The sequence below is a fragment of the Nematolebias whitei genome, chromosome 14 (genome assembly GCF_014905685.2).
Source record: "Nematolebias whitei isolate Nwh7 chromosome 14, NemWhi1, whole genome shotgun sequence".
In the NCBI taxonomy this organism is placed as follows: domain Eukaryota; kingdom Metazoa; phylum Chordata; class Actinopteri; order Cyprinodontiformes; family Rivulidae; genus Nematolebias; species Nematolebias whitei.
Genome location: NC_056511.1, coordinates 36,603,069 through 36,628,340, shown reverse-complemented (window position 1 = coordinate 36,628,340; position 25,272 = coordinate 36,603,069). Strand labels below are relative to the sequence as shown.

The 25,272-nt window shown below is 39.1% G+C and overlaps 1 protein-coding gene across 1 annotated transcript in view; it reads left to right on the top strand.

The window, feature by feature from the left end:
* Positions 1 to 25,272, top strand: part of npas2 (neuronal PAS domain protein 2) — a 35,625-nt gene that overhangs the window by 2,532 nt on the left and 7,821 nt on the right. Inside the window, exons 2-17 of the mRNA XM_037687505.1 lie at positions 5,567 to 5,766; positions 6,407 to 6,463; positions 8,930 to 9,084; positions 9,200 to 9,291; positions 9,515 to 9,604; positions 13,132 to 13,252; positions 14,967 to 15,080; positions 15,160 to 15,278; positions 17,029 to 17,111; positions 17,199 to 17,305; positions 17,419 to 17,566; positions 20,787 to 20,871; positions 20,961 to 21,087; positions 24,207 to 24,304; positions 24,417 to 24,503; positions 25,011 to 25,199. Coding sequence (XP_037543433.1) covers positions 5,711 to 5,766; positions 6,407 to 6,463; positions 8,930 to 9,084; positions 9,200 to 9,291; positions 9,515 to 9,604; positions 13,132 to 13,252; positions 14,967 to 15,080; positions 15,160 to 15,278; positions 17,029 to 17,111; positions 17,199 to 17,305; positions 17,419 to 17,566; positions 20,787 to 20,871; positions 20,961 to 21,087; positions 24,207 to 24,304; positions 24,417 to 24,503; positions 25,011 to 25,199 — 1,728 coding nt within the window. The 5' untranslated portion in view covers positions 5,567 to 5,710. The remainder of the gene's footprint in view (positions 1 to 5,566; positions 5,767 to 6,406; positions 6,464 to 8,929; positions 9,085 to 9,199; positions 9,292 to 9,514; positions 9,605 to 13,131; positions 13,253 to 14,966; positions 15,081 to 15,159; positions 15,279 to 17,028; positions 17,112 to 17,198; positions 17,306 to 17,418; positions 17,567 to 20,786; positions 20,872 to 20,960; positions 21,088 to 24,206; positions 24,305 to 24,416; positions 24,504 to 25,010; positions 25,200 to 25,272) is intronic.

Sequence of the window (25,272 nt, the reverse complement as noted above, 5' to 3'; positions counted from 1 at the left end):
GACTCTTTTTATATTTTCACTGAGACGTTGATGAACAGATTGGGAACAGTGGGAAGTTTGGCGTCCTCCCCGAGGACAGTTTATCTTCAGACCTGGGGATCGACCTCCCGATCTTCCCGTTAGAAGACATCTGCTCTGTCACTGAGCTACAGCTCACTGAGATACAAAAACTGGACAATGATGAAGAAAAAAAAAACTATTTATAGAAAATAAAAGATGTTTTTATGTTGATTCAGCTAATTAAAAGTAAATGAAGTCCTGCTCCATTTTTAGCAGCTCTGCTGGTAAAGATTTAAAACCAGCCTGAGTTGTTTACTCAGGATGATTAAATTTAATAGATCCATCTACAAACTAATTATTTAGTTTAAATGTGTTTTTATTGACATGCATGAATTCTACAAGTCTTCATTTTAATTTTGTCTGCCTGTTTTTGACCATTTTTATAAAAATGACCAAAGTGGACTTTTATTTTTTGAGTTTTCAGGCGAAAGATGAACAGCACTGAATGACTGTGTAAACACCATCTGTGCGAAAACAGTTCCAAGCATTGTTTAAAAAAAAAATCTGATATTTCTCTCCATCTGGTTTTTTTTTTTTTTTACTTTGAAACATGATTACTGGCTGCTGCGTATCAACATATTGCACACAGGATGTAATACACATCTTAACTGTGCATTTCTCTAATATAGACGACGTGTTGATTACTCTGGGTTTAATCACATGTGGCTGAAGATCCTTCAAGCTGCGGTTCATACTGGTTGGTTGGTAGTGACAGACTGGCTGGCCAAGACCCAGTTACTGATGTCAGACAGATGTTTTGTCTTTAGCAGCTACACGGAAGTATTAATGGTCAACACCTTTCAGAATCTGCTTCAGTGGGTTTGAAACAACCTGTTATTGTTAGAGGTATAATCTTTTATTATTGTGTGATTGTTAGCAAAATATGTCATGAGCCATTAAACAGATTCTAATTAAATTTTCATGTAGTAATCATTGGATGTACATCTACAACTGATTAACTTTTGGATTCAATGCCACAGATCATCAACATTAGCTAACACAAAAATGGTGACAACTCCGTTATTTCAACAAAAATTGAGCTACAGGTTGGTGTGGTAGCTGAGGATCAGCTGAGTTCAAAGTTTGATCAAAACGACGACAACTCCATCTTTCCTTGACATAAGATGTTCTCAGTTTAAAACTCTGGCCTAAAAGTCTGCAGGTGAAACACTGTCCATGAAGGAATGAACGTGCAGCTGCAGTTCAGATTTTTTAAACTCTTGATTTTACATAACGTCCAGCCCCCATCTAACTTCAGCTCATGGTTTTAACAGTGAAACAGAAGATCCAGGACTTAAATAACAGATGTAAACTTTAAATTAAAAATACTTCAATTGAAAGTAATGTCTTTACTTTGACGTATGAAACTTTGCTTGTGTGGCTGTTGAGACCAGGCCATTTGACCTGAAAGACAGAGAAGAACAGACTTATATAATCCAAACAGGCAGGTTTATCAGGGGTCAAACCAAACCGTCAGACTGTCAGTGCGCCAAACACAGACAATATTTCAACCAAACCTGGGTCTGTTAAACAAACCAAAGGAAAAGTACCGACACGGTTTACAGACGAGGCAAGAAGGCAAACACTCAAGAACAAGTTCGAGTGAAAACCTATTCAATCCTGAGTCATAGGAACTTGGAGCGGATACGAACTTAGCAAGAGATGACAAAAACGGAGTACATCTACCCGAGGGGATGATGACTGATAGCAAACAGGTGGAGGCAGAGCAGTGGAGAAATCAGGAACATGAAACACTGAGGACAATGTGACAGAAATGATCAGGGTTTAACATAAGTACGCTGCATATCACAACTTTAGGAAGGAGTGTTGGACTCCTGTGTTACATTTATGAGTTATTTTCTTAGACATCTCCAGTCTTTCTAAGAAATGAGTCACACGTACACAGTTAGTTTTTAGAGTGTTATGTGTAAACAGAAAGTAATACATATACACACATACGGTATATATGTTGTGCTGTGTTGATCATGAACTTCAACTTGTGTGAGTTCAAGTTTCTCATTAAAGATCGTAAATACTTAAGCAGACTCTAATGTGTAATAGTTGTTAACCTTGCAAGGTGTGGTTTAACCTCTGAAAGAATGTGGTTTCACTTTACCTATAGCTCTGCAGACTGAACGCAGAGTGTTCATTTTTAAGCAAACTATAATATAAATCAGATGTCTGTGCTGTTGTCTAGTGTTAAAATGTGCATTTCATTCAAAATGTTCTACAGAACGAGACGAATGTGTAGATATTCTCAGCAGCCACGTGTGAAGGAGTTATCAAAATGTTTGGTATGAATCAGTCATTTCTGCTGTTGGTGGCTGCTACTTACAGTTGGATCACACTAGCTTGACGTGCAGTGCACCACTAATAAGTGCAACGTTGCTGAATAATTTATCTGTCGCTCAGGTTGTTCGGGACTAGGTGTGTTTAAGGACCAGCTATATACAGTTCACGTCTTATATGCTCCGAGCTTCTCAAGCAAAGTCTATGATAATTCAACGACCTATGTAGTGAGAAACGTCTTCTTATCAACTTTTATTGCTTTTCTGGAGGTAAAAGAGCATTGAGCTTTATCACCTCCTGCTAATTTGAATGCAGTTTTAATTTTTTTAGAAGATTATTAAGGGCTGTGCCACGTTACTCTGACATTTCTGTTAAAAGAGTGAGTCTTATTTTAATGACGATGGAAGTAAAGTAGCAACAATATCTGGTATCAATATCCTATATGTAGGTTGTTTAGCCTCAGGCACTTCTCTGTTCAAGACAACTTCACTGAACAATATTTAGATATGGTTTGATTTACTTCTAGACTACGATACTATTGGATGCTATATTCAAGGCTTATGTGCAGTTAAATAACTGGTATGTGACTCCGGCTTTAAATTAAATAACTGTTCTTTACGTTTGATTGAATCTTGAACACTTTAAATTGTCCAGTCCAGATAACTTTTAGAGTCTGTTAGTCTCCTGTTGTGGATCAAAAAGGGAAAATGGAAATACCCTTCATCCATCCCTACATCTTGTGAGCTGGATAACTTAACAAATAAGCAAGGTACTAACTTTCATTTTGTTGTGTGGCTGCATCTAGGCGTAAGAAAATCCATGTCAAAATCCAAGATGGCCACCGCCATATATATTTGTAAACCAGCCATCCCAGTTATTTTTTAAAGAAGCTTGGGGCAGCTGTAGAATAATCTTATGTTGGCCAAGGCCACCATTGGCCACCCCCTGGTTCCACCATTGCTCCAGGTGGTGGATAAAATACAAAGCTCACAACAAAACACTAATCTCAGCCAAGGTGGCTGCAGTTGGTTTCCTGTTGGGTTAGTAAAGGAGGTGTTCAATTCTGGGAGTTATCTAGGTCAGGGGAGCTCCTCCTGTTCTGAAACTGTTTTTTTTTTAAAGCAATGAAGTACAGTAAGTACTTTGCCTAGGTGAAGATGATTATTTAACTCCAAATTAAAGTATTAATATTAAACTAGTTCAAAAGACCATCAAAATATGGCTTAAGTCAAGTGAGTTCATAAATCTTTAATGAAAGATCAGAAATTGTAAAACATCTTAGACACAGTCACTTTAAGACTTCAAAGTAATTACACAATAGCTTGACGAGCAGCTTTGTGGCCTGGTATCATCATTTTATATATATATATATATATATATATATATATATATATATATATATATATATATATAAATATTTTTTTTTTGTACATAAAAAGATATGGTATTTATCTGCCAGTACTCCCTTTATTGTGTCTTTCTTTATGTTTTCTACATGTATTTTGCCTTTCATATATATTTATTTCAGTGTTTCTCTACATACTAATTGCTAATTTGGTTTCTTCCTAAACTAATTAATCTTGATACGGTCTGCAATTCCAAAATACCTTAGCAAATGTGATATTTCGAGGAGATAAAGATTAATGCAAAAAATTGTAAATGGTTTAGTTCAGGGTGCAAACCACTGGAGACACAAAAACAGAAGAACTAGACTTTTCATAAAACATTTAAATAGGAGTTTGTGTTCTGGAACGGGACAAAAACAGATGAAACCAAGATTAACTTGTACGAGAACGCTGAGAGGGGAAAGAGTTGAGAGAAAGAAAAGAGGGGCTTTGTGATCCAACACCTACCACATCATCTGTTCACCAGGGTGAAGGCAGAGTTACAGCACCGACAGCGTGTTCAGCTGAAACTGGGTCACTGTTGCTTATCCATGATTCCTTCTTCTGCTCATAGAAGCAGAATTTTAAAGCATTGGTTTACTCTCTGCTCAAACTCAGCCAAATGCAGCAAATAAACAAAGCATCCCATAGATGGATACAGACCAACATACAGCTGAAGGGTTTCTGAAGGCAAATAAATGATTTGTTCCTAAATGCCTGAGCCAGTCACCTGACATGAACTTATCTGAGCCTTTTATTTACTGGAGAAAAGAAGGACCCACAAATAATTAGCAGTAAAATCGTGGCTACAGGCTCAAGCATTTGATTTCATGTAATTTGTCAGGTTAATTAAAAAAAGTGTTTAAATTAGTGATGCACAATATAGGATTTTTTGGCCAATATCCGATATGTTAAAACTTATTTGGCCGATACCGATATATATTTTTTCCTAGACCTACTTACCGAGACTACATAGCTCTCTGAATGGTCTTTGTCAATTTGGCCTGCTACCAAATGCAGATGCCATAAAGGGGACTGAAAATGATGTAACACTTCAACTTGTTTATGTTTATTGTCAAATTTATTCATGATATTCACTCTCTTTAACACAATGACAACACTCGAACAGTGCAAATTATACATTTTCACAAATATAAACTCAACAGCGCTCGTGATGTCATAACGTTGAGCTGGAGCTGCAGGCATCCTAGTCACTGGGTTCTCATACAAAAACAGTGCCTTATATATATATATATATATATATATATATATATATATACATATATATATATATTATATACACACACACACACACACACTAAACAGCGCCTTTTATATCGGTGAGTTATTTTGATGGAATGGCCACTGACCAATATTTAACATTATCGCTAATATTGGCTGATACCGATACCATGCCGATAATATTGTGCATCCCTAATTCAAATGATTTTTTTCTTTGATGTATCTATCTGTCTTTGAGTCTGTGAAAATGGTGGCTACAATTCCTAAATTCTTTGTTTTGTGAAATGTAAGCCTTTAGCGGGATAGTTTGGATCTTTTTAAGTTGGGTTCTGTAGAAAACTGTTAATACGTTACTTATTGTAGATAGTTTGGAGAAATAAATTGTTTAATTATGACCAGATTGACGCGTTAACAACTAGTCCGAGCCAGCTAAGACCAAAGCTGTTTAAAAGCTGTTCCAATCTTAAAGAATTCGTAGTGTAATTTATGTGAACACTCTTTTGCTAGTCATGTAATTTCTCAAGACGATGTTAGTTAGTCCTCAGGATGCTCACATTTCTGAAGTTACAGTAAAATGTCTGTTTTTGCAGGATTTTGTGTCACTTCAGTGGGATCCAGGAGGTGTTGGACGTCTTGTCAATACTAGATTTTCCAAAATATAAAGCTCCAACAAGGTCAGGACGGATGGGACGATCAAGACTTCAGAAAGGGCCTGTTTGGGAGAAGGAGTGACTATGGACAATCTTTCTGACTTCGGCGGCCCATGTTCGTCCACCCGCAGGGAATGGGAGTGAGTATTGGAACAAGCTAATCTGATTTTGTGGTTTTAAATTCATTATGCTCCATTTATACTACTTCCTCAGCTCAGTGTGTTATGTAAGTTAGCAATGATACAAACTCTTTCCTTTTTCCATTTTAGCCACATTCATTCATTTTAAATGCTCAAAATACAAACATATACACTTCTTTTTCAATGAGCTGTACTGTCTCATAAAAGTAATCCACTTTAGATGTTGAATGGTTTTTTTTTATATAGATCAGGTTGTTCATATGCCACAGTGACCTGTTAATACCTGGAAACAACCAGAAAGTTGAAGTAGGTCACCAGGTCACACAAATATGGCAGTTTGACAAAGGTTTAAATTTATATGAATGGGCTTCCCCCTTAATTTCTGCTCCTTTCTAAAAACTATATCAGTTTGGAACATGTTGCAGCAGTAGATGTTAAATTGCACGCCTGCTTTATGAGTGGAGCTCAGATTTGTGTAAGCTGGTCCGGAAAAACTATTTAAAAAAAGACTCATCGGTGCAATAATCTAAATGTTAAATATCTCTATTACACTCATGTCATAAAACATCCAGGAGCCACTGGTGATAGTAAAATAAAATGATTAAAAGGCTCAATTTTAACTGTGTTTTTGTGTTTTTAGTAATAACAGCTGTGTGGATGATTTAATGGATGAAGATGAGAAGGACAGGGCGAAAAGGTAACCAATCCTGCTTATATACGAGTCGTGTATTCAAGTCACAGCATGAAGAATTATTAGACATCATCAAACTTAAAGCCATATTCTGCTAAAGATTTTATTATTTATCCATTCTCATGTGACATGACTGTGTGTGATTGTGTGTCCTGATGTGGGTAATAAATTTAGTTATTGTGTGGTTTTGAAATAGGTTAATTCAAAAATGACCTTTGAGACAGATCCACCACTTGGAGAACAACACAAAACTTGACTGAGGCCATAGACTAATAATGGTTTCATTAAATAAGCTGCATAGAAAATTGTAAACACTTAAAAAAAAAAAAAAAAAATCAAGAGAATTTTCTTATGTTTGGACCAGATGAATTGGACTGTTGTGGATCACACAGGGCATCACTGAGTCAGGTGGAAGAGCTGAAAAGTCTTTTTATGGACTTAAAATCTGCTCCTAAACTCACAGTTTCTTTATTCGAGGAGTAATCTGAAGAGTCTTAAGAGAACTAGTTTCAGTCTTTTTCACACAGGTGGGGAGTTAACCTGTAAGGGTTCTGGTTCAGGTGGCGACTCAAATGCAGACTTGGACTCAGGTGGCAGTAATAACAAAAAAAATGTTTATTAAATAGAACTCACAGGACTTACCTGGTAGAAATAGTCACAAAGATTCAAGGACACAAGGAGGACAGAGGAACCTAACTAAGACGACAAGTCTCAAACACAACATTGCACGGACAGAACCCACATATTTACTGACACATCTAATCAGGGGAACGGGGAACACCTGGGAAGAAGGAGCCAAAACACAGGTGAGGGAAATTGCACAGAACAACAGGCAGGAAGAATAAACTGAAGAAGCAGCAAACCAACAAGTGAAAGGAATAACCAGGGAACCCTCGCACCGTGACACAACTCGTGTAACCCTTCCTGATTTTTAGCCTGTTAAGGACTAGAGGGAAAACTTCAACATTATAAATAAATTCAATTCAGTTCAGTTTATTTATATAGCACCAAGTCACAACAGAAGTCATCTCAGGGCACTGAACAGAAACATTCATATATAAAATAATAATTTAACATTATTTATCTGAGGAGCAGACTGCTTTGAATTTAACTCCATCACAGAACTCTCATCTTGAGCATGAAGGCGTTAGTGGAAAGGAAAAACTCCCTCATGAGGAAGGAACCTTTAGCAGAACCAGGCTCAGGACAAGAGGCCAAAATAGAAACCTAATTTTTTCGATGCAAAAGTCAAAAGTTGTGTCAGCCATTTTATGCTTTCGGGTGTAAGACTCGGTGAACAAAGAATAAATACTGTAAGTGAGATTTTAATTTTTATATTTAGTTTCTGGGCATTTTAGCAACTTACCTGCTGCATAAATAATGCGGCATCTAAACGCACATTCCTCTGACAAAGACAACTCGCATTCTTTATTCTGCAGTTGCATTTGAGATTATTTTGGTCTCTTGTGTCAGTGGGCATCTGAAATATCATCTGAAAATACACTTTAACATATTTATATTTAACAGCACACATGACACCTTCACAAGTGTTGATTATTCAGAGTCAGAGAGTCTGAGTCAAAGAGGTTTTATTGTAATTGCAGCTACGTACAAGTATTGAAACGAAACAGCGTTTCTCCAGGATCACGGTGCAACATGGAACATTAAGTGCAAAACAATACAACACACTGCAGATACACAACAGTACAACAAATACAAAAAGACATCTAAACATTCTAATCTAAACAAGTAATTAAGGGATTCTTAAGACTAGAGACACATGTTGACTAGTACATGTGTAGGTGGTACATGAGGTAGAAACATGTTCTGTTATGTGGTTAGCGGCGTAAAGTTTTTAGCTGAGTAAGGTGCAAAATGCAAAAACAAGCAGATTGCAAGAACATGCAAGTAAAAGTATTTAGGATGCGTCATAGTCCTTCATGTGTTTGTGTGATTGGGTCCATCGTGTGTGGTATTCTTTCACCACCTGTTACTTCTAGTAGTTACACATGCCTGAGGTTCCCTGCTCCAGGATAAAAATCTACACTTACTAATGTCTTGTAGATAATGATATATTTTTTTATTTATATGGTGGTTAAAATTGCTCCCTTCACTTGCCAGGATCCGTCACTCTGCGCTGCCTGGGACAAGCAAAAAATAAAAACCACCCACCTCCATCTTTATATACAGTGCAACTCCTACCCAGTTGAATATCTTGTATCAAAAACATTAAGGTTTACTTGCATTTCCTGTTCAGTTCCAGTCCAGAAAAACACCTTGACGACTACAAACTCTCATCATTAAAATCCCTCGGCAATGGTGGACCTCGGTGTGCTGCTTGTTTATGTTGTTAGATGGTTCATTCTTAACCTTCTTTACTTGACACAAAGGATTAATAAATTAGAGCACTGGATGTTTTTAGAACCACATTACCACAGATTATTTTTTACATATATTTGCTTGTTGCTATAGGGCATCTCGTAACAAATCAGAAAAGAAAAGAAGAGACCAGTTCAATGTTCTCATCAAGGAGCTCTGCACCATGCTGCAGGGCCAAGGCCACCCGCGCAAGATGGATAAGTCCACCATATTGCAAAGGACTATTGATTTTTTACAGAAGCAGAAAGGTAGGGAGCTGCTTTACTGACTGTGCACAACATCTATTTTCAGTTTGAACATGCTGGTTTAGTTTCATTTGTTCATCTCAATCTTTGTTTAATTTCAACATTTCCTCTATTTCAGACATCACTGCACAGAACGAAGTCTGTGACGTGAAGCAGGACTGGAAGCCCTCGTTCCTCAGTAATGAGGAGTTCACTCAGCTGATGCTGGAGGTAAAGCTCCACACCTTGAGTTCCTGCACCTTTCATTATTAAAACGGTTGTAAAATCATAAAACTAATCTCTTACAATGCTCAGATAATGAAATAAGCATAACGACATTAACGACATTTAATTTTTTTTCTGAGTTTATTCTAATTTCAGTTTGCATTTTAAAACATTAAAAATAGGGTTCTTCTTATCTCGTGATAATTCTTGTGCACTTGTGTTTTTACAGGCTCTGGATGGGTTCCTGGTTGCTTTAACAACAGATGGGAACATTATATACGTGTCTGACAGCGTGTCGTCTCTTATCGGACATTTACCGGTAAGTTAGAAAACTTATATCAGCAACTAACTTTTATTTTTTTAATCCACATCATTTGGGCCTGAAAATCTTGGAGTGGTGCACTGAAAATCAAAAGCCAGAACAGAATTTATGCTGTTCTTGTAAAACAACGATTTGAAAACTTTAGCAATATGAGAGTTTAGGAATTTCCAAGGGATGTAGTTGAGTTTCTTATTTCACAGCTAACATTTCTGATTCTGTGACGTCCACAGAGCAGAACAGATACGTTTCAGTAGGCCTGTCGCAATAAACAATACATCAGTTAATCGCATGATAAATGAAAATTATCGGAACTCATTTTCATTTATAGACTTTATTGTTTCTTCGTGTCTCTCTCTTTCTACTGAAGACACTGGATGACGAAAATCTCAGCTCCGGTGCTCTTCACTGACCCCTCCCTTTCTCTTTGTTCTCTTTTCTTTAAAATCTGTTTTAACCGTCCAAAATCGTGTTTTTGGATTGTTAAAAGCAGCTAAACTGAGACGCTAAGCTACAAGCTAAGCTAACAGGCCGACCTCAGGGGGAAAATCCTCTGTCTTTTCAAAGCTCCAAAATTCACGGTTGAAACCCGTGCCTTCATGTAAAAAGTTGTTTTTCTCTGCAAAAAGAAGCTGAGAACTTGTTTACTGATTTTTTTTATTAATAGCTTTGTGTGAAAAACGCTATGCTAAAGAGCTCAAACCACACCGAGCGTCCGCCGTTTTGAGAACTGAGAAAAAAGGAAAGAGAGACGGCCCATGTCACGTTAAGGGACCTCCCTCCCATTTTTCATAAAAAAATAAAAAAAAATAAAAAGCATGCTGCTCGCTCCCTCACTATCCGTCCTTCGGTTCAAACAGTCTTATACTGCTATCCTGTGATCAATAACGGCAATACACACAAAAATTAACCAACATTTCTTCTTAAATTTGTCAAGAATTTCTAATTCTTGTCAAATTTCAAACAATATTATCGTTTATCGTAATAAGTTCTGAGACAATTAATCACCCAGCACAATTTGTTATCATGACAGGCCTAGGTTTCAGGCTCCACAACAGTCCAGTTTTAATGTGTTCTGTATCTTTACATACACTTGTAAGGCCATCAGTTGTTCTTCGTGTCATTTTCCCTAAAAAAGCGATATGTGAATCTTTTAATTTGAAGGGGTACATTAAATAGAACATTTACTAGAAATAAGCTTTAAGTTTAAAACCACCACACCTTCTAATTATTTTGAAATTATTCTTATTTGCTTGTTGCTGTGTACTTTTGTGAAAAAATATTTATTATAATGATCTAAAACTGGGAATTAAAAAAAGTTACATTTAAGTTAAAAAAAATTGCCTCCCGAGATCTTACATCTTAATGTTGTGGACATTGATTTTAGACAGGTGGTCCTTATTAAGGGGACTACATTTAAAGTTTTATTTTTAATTTAAAATAAAATATTTATTAATATTTTTACTCTTAATTCGTCAAAAACAATGTTCGTTTTTACATTTATGAGGTTCTGTTAATCAAAACTTGGGACTCAAGAAGGTAAAACTGTCTGATCAAGGGGCCTGTGAGGTGGCCACCATTTTTTTTTTAATAGAGGCCAAGTTGACGTGCGAGCACAATTGACATGATGTTCACGGTAAGATCGCTCTGCTCACACGGACATGTAACCCAGGCAGAGCTAACCTCTGACAAACAAACAAGATGACTGTTACCGGCGTTACCCGAGACATTTAATGAGGCATTTCTGCCTTATCAGCCAACATTAAGGCAAAGACAGGCAAAAACATTTCAAAGATACTAATAACTTAAAATAGTTACTGCAGTACCGGTAAATGTTGTTATGCCGCAGAATGACACGGGCAAGAATTTTCAGTGAAATTCATTATGTACTAAGAGTGTAAATTTTACTTTACACAACCTATTAAACACTTTGTACAAAATGAGTTTAGTGTTAACTGATCATAACAGACAAAGACCAAACTTGTGCAACCAGAAGTTACAACATATCTACATACAAAACACACAAAACAAAGTAAAACTAGCTTCAAGCATTAACCTTTAATTTAATCATTACTGTAATTATGATAAAAAAATGGAGGATTCACTTGCAGTTACCTTCATACAGATGAACATGTGGTACTTCCTGTTTATCACTGTTATATTCAGCTGCTCATGAGGTCACCCGCCGGCCTTTATCCGTCTGTTACATTTGAGTGAGTCTGGGGGAAAATAAAATAAAGTTAAACAGAAACACACATCTTTACTTAAATCTACCAATGTCTGTGTTTTGGTGTTATTAATGTTTAATTATAAGAATTAAATTAGCATTAACACAAATCCAAAGGCTGAGCGCTCTTGCGGGGGCGCTCTCTTTCTCTCTCCCGCTGTGCAGGCAGTTCTCTGTGTTGTCACTCGTGAGTCGGATCAAACAACCAACAGATTTATTACTGGGGGAATATTGATGACACACAGCAGCTTTGTAGTTTGTTTAAAAAATAACCACAAATAGGATTGATTGAGTTAATTCATTATAGTAAATGACATGAAGACATTCGAAGCACACACATCGTGCTCGCTGTCAGTCCAGCTGAGTTCTGCTCCGCCTCTTTTGGTTCTGCTCAAAGCTCACACCTGAGCAGGACGTGGCCTCTTCACCTGTGATTTATAAACTGTTTGAGGAACAACTAGTCTGAGCAGAACTGGTTCTTAATGGACCCACCTGGAACATTTCGCTCATTCGGGAACATAAAAAACAAACGGCCAACATTACTTTTATTTTGAAAGGCGTAAAGATTTAGGGATGTCAGGAAAATGTGTTGAACAGGAGGTGTAGTGAATCATTTTTGTTTTTAACATTGTTTCACATTAAAATATCTACTGTTATTGCAAGGAAATAAATCTGGAAATGTAATTTCTTTGAATTACACCTTAGAGTTCTGTTTATTGTATTTATGATTCAATGCAGCAAAAGAAACCAATTTAAAAGGTAACAAATCATTATAATACTTGGTTCATTCACATAAAGACTTTAATTGTTGGATGCCTGGCCCCTGAGCTGCTGGCTTTCAGTAACTGTGGCCCCCTGAGCAGTTTAGTGGAATAGCCCTGCTCTAAAGGTTTCTTTATGTCTCCAGAATGAGCTGCTCTCAGTTCAAGTTCATAATTTCAAAAACAAGTTCATGGAAAAGACGCTCATGAATGCGCTCCTTTTGACATATCAATGCAGAGTATTGATAATAAATAAAAATTCACTTACATTTGCTTCAAAGTCTTGTTTAATTCACCCAACTGGAGTCTCTTCATTTAAAAAGCTCTAAGTTGATAGTGTAATTAATATTTCTTTAACAGGTTTTGTAAAAACTGAAGCATAGAGACCATCCAGTTTTTCCTTTAAGCTGCCCACTGTAAATAAGATTAGAAGTAAATTATATTAAAAAAGAGGGAACAAACTGTACCTCAGAAACAGAAACGTTTATCACATAACTGCTCCAAAGCCTGACTGACACTCATCTGTCTTTTTGTACCAGTCAGATATGGTGGACCAAAACATCTTGAATTTCCTTCCTGAGCCGGAACACGGGGAGGTGTATAAGCTGCTATCATCCCACATGCTGATGACTGACCCCGTTGCTGCTGACTTCCTTGACAGTGAGTGTCCTGCCGAGCAGCCTACATGCACGCACACACACACACACACCATGTCTGGGTCATCATGTTGAAGCACACACAGCCCAAGCAGAAAATTATCTTCTTACCTTAGGAAATCAAAAATTAGATTACTAGTCTGCTGAAACACCAGAAATAACCCTCAACTCTCAGCGTCCACACATTACTTAACTCTGTATATTTAGAGGAAGTGGCTCCATTAAGGTTTGCATTTATTGGATTGCTGATTAGTGTGTTCCTATTATTAGACTTTTAGCTAATAATAGAAACAAGCTTAGTATCATAGGTAAGACTTTTAATCACGGTTATGTCAACGGAATAATCCCGAGCGTTGCGGCATGGGAGGCCAAAGACGCTGACCTTAATCCTGTGTTTGTTGGACCTTTGTGGGGAACAGAGAGGGTGAGTCACCCCCGTCTCAGGCGGACAACATCAATAGTTGTTACAAAACCCTCGTATGGAGAAGTCATAATTTCAGCTGGACACACATCTATGTGTCTTTCAGATATTTATTTCCTTTTGCTAAACACAGAAAACAGAAGTCTTTAGGGAGACTACAGAGGCCTGTACGTAGTTTGGTTTTTATGCGCCTGACTTGACGGACGTGTTATGGTGCATTCTTAGTCAATATGTGTGTGCAGCACGTTCGTAAACTTTCTGTTGTCTGGGCCATAACTTCTGATCTGCTCAAGATGATTTAATAAAACTTCATACACACATGCATCAGCACTGGATGGAGCGTCGCATGCACGTTTGATCCCCCCAGCTATGTGAAGGTCACAAATCAAGGTCAACGTTAAAACAAGGTCTTTGCTCGTCTGGACCATTGCTGTAGATTGTTGTATATCAGTTTGTTGATGGGCGTATGCTGTGCCGTTTGAGGTTTTGTTTTTGTCATGGATCATTCAGGTAGTGTCCTTCAGTTCAGCATGCTGCACTGGTTTCAGACCATTCATACCGGAAAAGCTCTGAAGTTGAACATGCTCTTTTATACACTGGTAAACTATAGATCTCTTAAGAGTATATAAAAAGTTTATTGACATTTTTAAACTATAAACTTAGCTAAATCACTATTAAGAAAAAAGATTAATGATTGACCCAAAACATTTTTCCATCTGGCATAAAAAATGGCTGATAATGTTATTGACTGTGTTTGTTTGTCTGTTAGCAAAATATCTCATGAATCACTCAAAAGGAGTTTAGTGAAACTCTGAAAACCTATTTATTGGATAGACATCCACAACTGATTACCTTTTGGAGTTAACCTGATTCATTATGGCCGCCTGAGCTAATTAACGCTAGCGAACAGAAACATGTCTTTTATCTCAGTCAGTTTTACAGATATTGAGCTAAAATTTGGTACGGTAGTAGCTGAGGGTCTTCTTCAACACATACTTTGAGCACTAACACATCTCTTACGAACTTGCACCCATCTCATGAGAATGTGCAAAACACGATTTACAAGGTTTTCCCAAAATGGCTAAAGCTTTTATCATCACAAGAAGATTTTTTGTTTAAAACTCTGTCTTTAAAGGCAGCGGGCGCTATGCATTCCTTTACTAGGCCTTTAAGCTTTATTACTGTGTTATTAAAAATCCTAAATGTCATATCTTACAAAACATCCCAATAGATGTCATAAGTATTCATTTTGTAAGAGGTTTGTGATGTAACCATAAAATGTTTTTTTTTTTTTTAGGTGAGGCTCATATTGAATTTTGCTGTCATCTAGCCAGAGGTAACATGAACCCAAACGAGCCCCCTGTGTACGAGTACGTCAAGTTTGTTGGAGATTTCAAGTTTCATAACAATGGTAACTTTAGGACAAAAACATGTATTAAAGGAATCTGCAAGCAGCAGGAAAATAACTGTTTGTTCTCTTTGCCTCCCAGTGCCTACATCTTCTTGTAACGGACTTGAACTGACGTTACCAAGAAATCTGCAGTCATCGCTGGAGGAGCAGGCCTGCCTCATCGCCACCGTGCGATTAGTCACTCCACAGTTTCTGAAGGTAAGAGAAGGTCCATTTTTAAAAGGTTTTTGTTTGCTTTACTGTCAGCACCCATGTTTGTTGTTGGTTTTTAGTCATTCTTTAGGGTTGTTTGCTTTTTATGGTTATGTTTATTTTCTGTGTTGAGTGTTTTGTTCTGCTCCTGGGTTTCCCCGTGCCATGTTTTTTTTTTTACTTCCCAGTACATTCTCAGTTTCTGTCCTGCCACGCCCACCTGCACCTGTTCCCCATTCACATTCATATTCATAATCAGGTCTCTTTTGTGAATGAGTCCCCGAGGCTCAATGGGTATCTGTATAAATCTGTATAAATAAAGGTTGAATGAAAAAATTGTTAGTTTGAGCTGCAGCTACCTCCCTCCCTTGCCCAGCCTTTTTACTCCTTCTGTTCTCACTACACTTCAGCCTGACATTCTTCGTGTCATGGTAGGCTCTCTTTCATGTCGAGTTTTGCTTCATAGTTTTTTCCTTCCTTTTGTTTTTGTTTAACAAAGTTAAACGTTTTTTTACTCGAGCTGCCAGTGTCAGACTGTATTTCTGGGTTCAACTTCAAGAAATTAGATAGACTTTGATACTGGATATTATTGTCTCCAAACCAAATTTCATGGATGGCATGCAGAAGAAAGCACAATATATTATACTATATATTATATTGATTGGAGATAATCAACTGGGACATTTAGAGTCCGTGTTTTCTACTGTTTTTACTACCAAAGAAATAAAATATCTGCTTCCTTCTGCATTCCATCCATGAAATTTGGTTTGGAGACAGAGACTTGGACAAAAAGACAGGAGAAAGAACTGGAAGTTGCAGAAATGAAGATATTGAGGTTCTCCTTAGGATGGATAAGATTATGAATGAGATCATCAGAGGTACAGCACAGGTTGAACAACTGGGAGATAAAGTTAGAGAGACCAGACTGAGATGGTTTGGACATGTCCAGAGGAGGAACAGTGGGTATATTGGTAGAAGGATGTTAGAAATGCAGCTGCCAGGAAAAAGACAAAGAGGGGATACATGGATGCAGTCAGAGAGGACATGGAGGTAGTTGGAGTGAGGACAGAGGATGCAGAGGACAGAGGGAGATGGAGGACGATTACTCACTGTGGAGACACTGAAGAGGGAACAGCCAAAAGAAGAAGAAATGATTGTGTCTGATGAGTTTTAATAGTAAATTGTGTGCATTGAGTTGATTAATTCTGGTCATACTGTAACATGAAATCAATACAGATCTGAATGTGACAATTCAGACCAGAATAATTTCTGTCTTAAATGACCAAAGTACTATTATTAATAAATGTATTTAATGTCTCCAGGCTTAAAGACTCTGTGACAATATGTACCAGTTTTTGTCAGATGCAGTAACAGTGATAAATTCTTGACTTCTACGGTAGTTTTTTGAACTCTTATCAGTTCCCCCTACATTTGTTTTTCTAAGGAATAACAGCATCTAAGGTCACGTCTTCTGCGAAACATTCAGAACAGTCAATCTGTGTGTTCGTGTGTCACACGATCACAAAGTGACTTAGCGAGAACAAAACTGTGAGGACGTGTTGCCAAAAAACTGCTGAGGCAGCATGCTGTCCTTTTTGTGATATCACCAACACACGAGCCTCATCACAACCCTGCTAAAAGAACTGTGTGTGAAAAATGCATTACCATAACTTATTTATTTATATATCATTATAATAAATGTGTTGCTTTGCTGCAAAGGGAAACTATCTCAGCCTGTGTGTGTTTTCTGATTTAGGATTTGTGTAACGTAGAAGATCCTTGTGATGAATTCACTTCCAGACACAGCCTTGAATGGAAGTTCTTGTTTTTAGATCACAGGTATGACAGTAATACAACTCCAATAATCATTAGTACCGGTATTTATTTAAAAGAAAAAGGTGTTTATCGTGATCTGTTCTGTTTCAGAGCCTCACCGATCATTGGTTATTTACCCTTCGAGGTCCTTGGGACATCTGGTTATGATTACTATCACGTGGATGACTTGGAGCTTATAGCTCAGTGTCACAAGCAGCGTAAGTAAACCAACATTGTTAACTTTTTATCACCTCTCCATCCAGAAGTCCATCTCTTGTATTAAGAGAAGAAAATGGTGATTTCTTATGTGATTTTTTTCTTCTCTCCTCAGTAATGCAGTTTGGAAAGGGTAAATCCTGTTATTACCGCTTCCTGACCAAAGGGCAGCAGTGGATTTGGCTTCAGACTCACTACTACATCACATACCACCAGTGGAACTCCAAACCTGAGTTCATTGTCTGCACTCATACTGTCGTGAGGTAAGCATGATTGTTCTCCTTTTTTCTTTATCAGGGCTGTAAAGGTACATGTGTTTATACTGGACCGACATCTGGGTCGAGTACATGCGATTAGGCAGAGAAAATTTAAAGCTGAGGACACACTGCAGGATTTTTTTCACAGAAAAGTTCTGCACCATTCTGCATTAGTTGGAGAAGTCAGCATGACTAGTTGACATCAAACTATTAGTGGAACTGACCCGACCTCAGTCACAGTTACTCAAATATGTTTGAATTTCTTTAGCCAAATCTGGACACAATCAGGTGTGAATTGATTGCTGACCCAACTGCAAACACATGTTGCCAACAGGCCATTAACAAAGAGGGGCGGGGTCACAGGAAATGATGTCAGACAAAAACAGAAGAGACAACAGCAGCAGTGAGCCGATTGTCGTCCATGTTTGTTTACTCTTTATACTGTCGCCCTGCGTTAAGCTGGGTTTAGCTGGTTTGACAAATCATGTAGTCTGTGATCCCTTATCAGTCTCAGTTGTTTAATGATCCACAGTGTGTCATTCTCGATACAAAGATCTGCTGAAACCAGTCTGTTAGTGTGCACGCCATGTCTTTCCAGAACCTCGAAAGACCCTGGAAGTTGTGCAGTGTCCACAGATTAGACGACTCTTTTCTTGAAAAGTTTTTAATTTATCTGCAACAGTGCCTCAGTTGGTAGAGCTGCTGCCTCTCAGCGAGCAGGTTGCGGGTTCAAATCCCGGTCCGGGAGCCTTTCTGGGTGGAGTTTACATGTTCTCTCCATGCATTTGTGGGTTTTCTCTGGGTACTCCATTTTCCTCCCACAGACCAACAACATGCATGTTAGGCTGACTGGTAACTCTAAACTGTCCCTAAGTGTGAGCGAGAGCGCAGGGTTTCCCCTACCATTATACAAACAGGGCGCCTCGCCCCGTCAACAGAACCAAGCGTCCTTGTGTACCGAACCCCCCCACCCCCCCGTCGACAACTGTCAGTATTGATGTATTGTGGGGTGCAATACAAACGCGCTAGCAAAATTGCTACTGACATACTGCCCCACTCCGCATCCCCCCCATCCTCTGCAACGTAGCGCTAAGGTAGGGGGCAGGCAACACAGACATGACTCTGTCTCCACCCCGCTCCGTCGACAAAAATAAAATACGACCAGTGCCCCGCCGAGGGGACTGGTCTATTGGAAACACTGGAGTGTGAATGGTTGTTTCTCTATGTGTCCCTGTGATGGACTGGAGACATGTCCAGGGTGTCCCCCGTCTCTTGCACAGTGATGGCTGGACATGGGCACCAGTGATCCCTGTGACATGAAAAATGGATAAAGGTGATGGATGGATGGATGGATGGATGGATGGATGGATCTGCCACAGCAGAAAACAAGTACAGTAGTATACAATCTAAATGTCTTTACACTAAAACAGATTATAAATAGTTAAACTCTGCGGTGTGACAGTTTCCCAGTCATCACAGTAGCAATGGAGAGCAAGTGGTTGATGTATGGAAAGCCAAAAGGGTCATATTTGTGTAGTTTGAAACGTCCTCTGTCATCTAATAAATCGTTTTAATCACATCACCAGGTGTTTAATAAGCACCACCCGTGTCTGAACAGCTCTCAGTTATTTAAAAAGCTCCACGTGTTTGTTTAACATTTAATTTATTTTATATTTTCACACTGGAACTTGCTCTTCTGTAACATAGTTCATATTTTGCATCAAGTTTAGGAGAAGTTAACTAAAACACTCAGTTCTTGTACTTCTTTCTCAACAAAAGTAAGATACTGTTCAGTTTTAGAGTTCATTGTTATTTTTCTTTGTCACTGGGCCTGGAAGACACATTTAATAGTTCATATTAGCAGAAAAACGGCACAATATGACTTTGGTATTTCTAATGTAAAGTTTAGTGTAATTGCTGTTTCAGACTTTAGAGCCTCTCCTCTCCGCTAGAAAGAGTTTGTTCTTCTGTTTGTTTCTAGGAGTTGTTGTCCTAAAAACAGGGCTATTGTCTCTTTAAATTAAACTGATTAAAAACAAACATTTGTTGCTTGTACTCATCCTCTGCTCGACTGCCTGCTGACATCAGGGACTGGATGGATTTAAGCTTCTTAAGTTTCAATGAAAAGAAGTCTGAAGTCATGTTGTTCCCTCCCAACGACACGATCACAAACCACTGCATCGACCTTTCCGCTCTAACCCTGTCAGAAAAACAAAGAGTCACTAATCTGGGCGTGATAATGGATCCTTCCCTGAAACTTAACAATCATGTAAACATGATTGTTAAATCATGTTTCTTCCAACTGAGGCGGCTGTCTAAACCGAAGCCCATATTGTCCAAAAATAACCTGGAGACAGTAATACATGCATTCATTGCATCTAGGCTCAATTACTGCAATTCACTCCTTCTGTTTGGTATCAGTCAGACCTTCATTGCACGACTACAACTGGTCCAGAATGCAGCAGCCCGATTTTTAACCAGTACAGGCAAAAGAGAGCACATTACACCAGTTTTGGCCTCCCTGCACTGGCTACTGGTTCACCTTCTAATCCAATTCAAAATACTCCTGTATGTCTACAAATCACTGAACAGTCTCCCCCCCCCCCCCGCCCCCAATCTCTCTGATCTGCTACAACCGTATGTTACACCATGTTCCCTGAGGTCAGTGGACCAGTTGCTCCTCACAGTTCCAGGAACTTGTCTTAAGCGCAGAGGTGACAGGGCCTTCTCTGTAGCAGGACCAAGACTTTGGAACGAGTTACCTCTGCTCGTCAGACAGGCCCCCTCCCTCTCGGTTTTCAAGTCCCGTTTAAAAACCCACTACTATTCAATAGCTTTCAACACCAGAGGATCTGTGTTTTGAACCTGTACACTCCACACTGGTTTGTCGTCATATTTATTATCTGCATCTTTTTTATGTCTATATTTTTGATTTACTTCATTTTGTATTTTGCTTTGCGTGTTGTCTGGTGTTCTGTCTGTACAGCACTTTGGTTGGCCTTGTAGCTGTTTTAAGTGCTCTATAAATAAAATGGTATGGTATGATTTGGTACTTGTACTAAACGAGTATTGACCTATTCAGAATTGTAATTCATGTTGCCGTCACACCCCTTTTATGTCCCTTTTCTCTACCATCAAACAATGGATTTGTTTAAAATTAAAACATGTACAAAGATATGAACAGAATGATTTTTTTCATGTGCACCTATAAATTCAATCTGTTCAGTTATGCTGAGGTTCGAGCTGATCGGAGGAGAGCTTTTGGTCTTGAGGAACTTTCTCCACCTGAGATAGCCCCCTCCTCTGTGAAGGTAAGACTCGGGAGCACCCCTACATGTGTGCACGTCTTCAGGTCTGAGCTTCTGTGCACTGAACACAACTTTTGTGTCCCCCCTCCCAGGCTCAGGAGCTGTACTTGGACATCTGCTCCACCCTGAACCCTACGCGGGACAGAAACAGTGGAGCACGTTCGGTGTCCTCCCACAGCTCCCGGAAATCCTCCCACACGGCGCTGCTGGACTCTTTGTGTGAGTCATCTGCCCTCTAAACTGCCAACTCTCTGCAGCAGCTTATTATCTAAAGAAATCCTCCTCATGAAATTTACCCCCCCCCCCAAATAAAGGTGACATCTTATTCTCCGTACGACACCACTGACGAAGCTTTTCTGCTAACTCCTGTTTAGGGATGCACAATATTATCGGCATATCGGTATCAGCCGATATTAGCATTAAAGTTCAATATCGGACATCGGCCATTCCATCAAAATAACTCACCGATATAAAAGACGCTGTTTTTGTATGAAAACCCAGTGACATTATGTCTGCAGTGTCAGCACAATGTGATGACGTCACGCGTACATACCTGATCTCATGGTGGAGAGGAAAATTCAAAATGTCTGCGGTGTGGAAGTTTTTTTCGTTGAGGATGTCGGATTTTGAAGATTTTTAGACTACATTGAGCCTCGCTACATCAGCCACTGTCATAGATTTTTTTTTTTCTGACGTAACCTTACCCGAATTACAAGCCGTCATTTCCGACGTCATTGAGAAGCTAACAGCTGATAGCACTTGGGTGAGTTTTACTACAGACATTTGGACATCATGTTAGCCCTGTTAGCATGATTAGTCTTACGGCACAATGGATAGACAAAAACTTTGATCTTAAAAAGGCTGTCCTTCATGCACAAGAGTGCAGAGGATCCCACACTGCAGCTAGGAACCTGGAACAAGCCTCCACAAGTGAGAAAGCATCACAGGTGACTAATGCTAATAAATAACATTTAACACTTTTCAAGTGCTATTAATATCATATGGCTGTTACTGATTTTATGTCACCAGCTCTTACAGCTGTTACACAATTTTTGTAACAAATAAGCCTAAATAAGTGGGATATGTTCTGACCAAGGAAAGTATATAAAAGTATTGGTATCGGTTATCGGCCAAATAAGTTTTAACATAGCAGCATGTCGGATATCGGCCAAAAATCCAATATCGTGCATCCCTACTCCTGTTGAAAAACACAATTTTTTTTAAAGTTTAAAAAATCCACAGCTTTATTCTTGTGTAATCTTAGAAGACTTTGTAATCAGTGGTAAAGTGTCTGAAGCTGAGCCGACTTGGCGTCTTTACGCCTCCCGTGTATGTGTGGGTAACAGTGCATCTGCGATGGTTCTCCAGGCCCCTGTTAGTTGAAATCCCTGTTTCTGTCTGACTTGCTACATTTCCACCCACCATCTAACACACTAACACACCTCACTTCCATCTGCATATTTAAATGAAGACAACACGGCAGCAGTGCAGTCACTGTTCATAAAGGGCAAACAAAGAGCTGCACACAACCATGCACGTTCTTTACTTTCCAAGGTGCGTTATTAAAACAGGCTCCATCAGAAACAAAGAATTTCTTTGTTTTGTGTGGGTTATAAGAAGAATGCATCACAGTTTGTTAATTTTTGTCGGGGGCTGAATGAATTGGCAATCAATGGCCTGTGAATCAGCAGTGCTGTTATTTAACAATATGAGTCTTCTTTCTATTTTTTTTTTTTGCTTTATCTCAAACAAGCTTTAGTTACTTGGCTAATTTTAAATAATCCTCCTCTCTAATGAAAAGAGAGTAACTAAATTAACTGATTTGTTACCAGTCTATGTTTGGATCCTGCTGTATGATGTTTCTATGTGGAGTAAATTAGATTCAAGAGAAGTGATCGCCACAAGAGCCAACACCGTTTGGCTCTGAACATTTAAAAAGTTTAAGTTTACATCATTTGATTAACTCTAGGAATTCAAACTTAATGTCTGTTTTGGAAAAAGCTAAGGTGAGATCATCAAGAGGAGTGTTTCTGAGCCCCATGTTACACATAAAAAACACCCTCATAAATGCACTTTACTCAGCAAAAGTAAAACCAGGCTTTCATTGTTCGTGCACAAAACCTGACCCTGTGATGCCCTGTCAGCCTGTTCAGGCTCTTCCACTCCGTTCATTATTAGCTCCTTTCATAAAACACTTTCAAGTCAGACCCAACGACTGTTTCAGCTCCTAACAGTTCGTTGTTGGAAGCTGAAGCCAGCACACCTGCTTTATGAAAGCTGCTGTGGATCCAGAGCCTTAACACTGATGGTGTGGAGCTTTAAATCCTGACTGACCACTCACCTGCACACTGTTATTACTGACTATAATTCAGTCAGTTTAATATTACAGTTTAGAAAGAGGAAGAACTATCTGAAGCAACAAGAGTAACCACCTGAAAAAGGTGTTTATTATTATTATTTATTACTACAAGTAATGTCCCACTTGTTTATGCAGAAGGGAGCGGGACTTAAAACTTGTGCTGGAACATTCTGGCTTCAACTTCTGGGTTCTGGTTGGAAGTCCAGATATATTTGGTCTAAGCTCTTGACAGCTTCACAATGATTGACATATGTTAGGATAAGCTGGATTTGCAGCTCGATGGGGTTGGTTAGTGATGACAGGAGGTCTGTGCGACCAGATGTGCAACAAACTCAATGTGAAGTTCTTCACATCTGCACAGCTCAGGTGCACTCCACCCTCGTTTGATTACGCAGTGCTCATTTAATTTATAACACTCAAATCGTTGCGTGACATGATCAACTTGACTGATGATTTACAAACAGTCAGAGGACGTCGTCTTTGCAGCCGTGATGTGGACCTGTGTCATAACAGAGGCTTACTGACGATCGATGGGATGGTTGAGTTGTGGTGGAGTTGAGAAAGAACATGGAGTTAAAAAATACAACATTTCAGTATCTGCTCCATTTGTTTTCATATATCTTTTAATTATTTTTTTTTTAAATATTACATGAAAGTAAGGTAAATGTGCAAATATGCGACAAACTGACATCAGTTAATTGATTGAGATTGATGGATGAATGATCAATTGATGGACAGGAACAGGCGGTGAAGAGTAGAAAATAAAGGTGGTGATATATTGATGTTTGTTGTAGATATATATGTTGTAGTTGCTCTTTGTTAAAATTCAGGTCTCTCGTGTAAATGAGTCCTTGTGGCTCAATGGGACTAACCTGTTTAAATAAAGGTTGAATGAATATTAGCTGTCAGTTAACAGACCAACTGATGATGATCTGTGTAAATCCTCAGTTTGTTCAGAAGTGACCTGTCTCCTCTGCAGCAGCGAGCTCCTACACCGAGGCGTGCACGCCGTCATGGCAGCCTGCTACCGTCGGCCCAGAGAAGACATCAGTCAGACTCCAGCCCGGTGCTTCAAAGGTCAGTTCATGTCGACATGCACAGAATCTGTCTGTGGAGATAGAACGGTCCGTGCACCGACGGCATGCCACAACTAGTGCTAAACCATAAGTTCCTTCTTTTTTCCCTGTAGAATTTGCCTCAGAGACAAAATTCCTTTGACCTTGTTCCACAAATGAACCTCTCCGTTTCTCCAACCTGCAGCAATCACTCCACGATGGTTAGTGTTTAGACTTCCTCTCCTGCCTGTTGCTCTCGTCTCCTCTGCCCGTCGTGTTATGACTGCTGCTGCCAGATGTGTTTATGACATCTGCTCCATGTTCACAGTCCCTCTTGGCCTGGTCAAAATAAGATTGTTATTAAAAAACAAGAGCTTAAAGAAAGGGTTATGAAAAAATATATATATTTAATTATTTTGTTGTACTTCAGTTTTCTAAGTACAAAGCACATTTTGAATCACGAGTGGCACAGGGATGGTGCCTGCTACAGCAGAAAGGCAAAATAAAGTGTGATTCATGCACTGAATAAGTTTTCTCTTATCTTGGTCCAATTTTGTTTTTCTCTGCAGCAAGAAACACCACAGCAGCCGATGCAGCAGCCGACACAGCAACAGCAGTCAACGCAACAGCCGACGCAGCAGCAGCAGCCGACACAGCAACAGCAGCAGCCATCGCAGCAGCAGCCAACGCAGCAGCAGCCAACGCAGCAGCAGCAGCCAACGCAACAGCAGCAGCCAACGCAGCAGCAGCCAATGCAGCAGTCCTCCATGTATCAGCTGCAGCAGCCACAGCTTGGTGTAATGAACCAGCTGAAGGAACAACTGGAGGAGAGGACACGCATTCTGCAGGCTGACATTAAGACCCAGCAGCAGGAGCTGCACGACATTAAGGAGAAGCTTCACCTCGCTAATCTACAGGTAGAAGAAAGACAACACAGAGTATAATTACACCAAGCTGTGGCTGCTGCAGCTGATACATGGAGGACTGCTG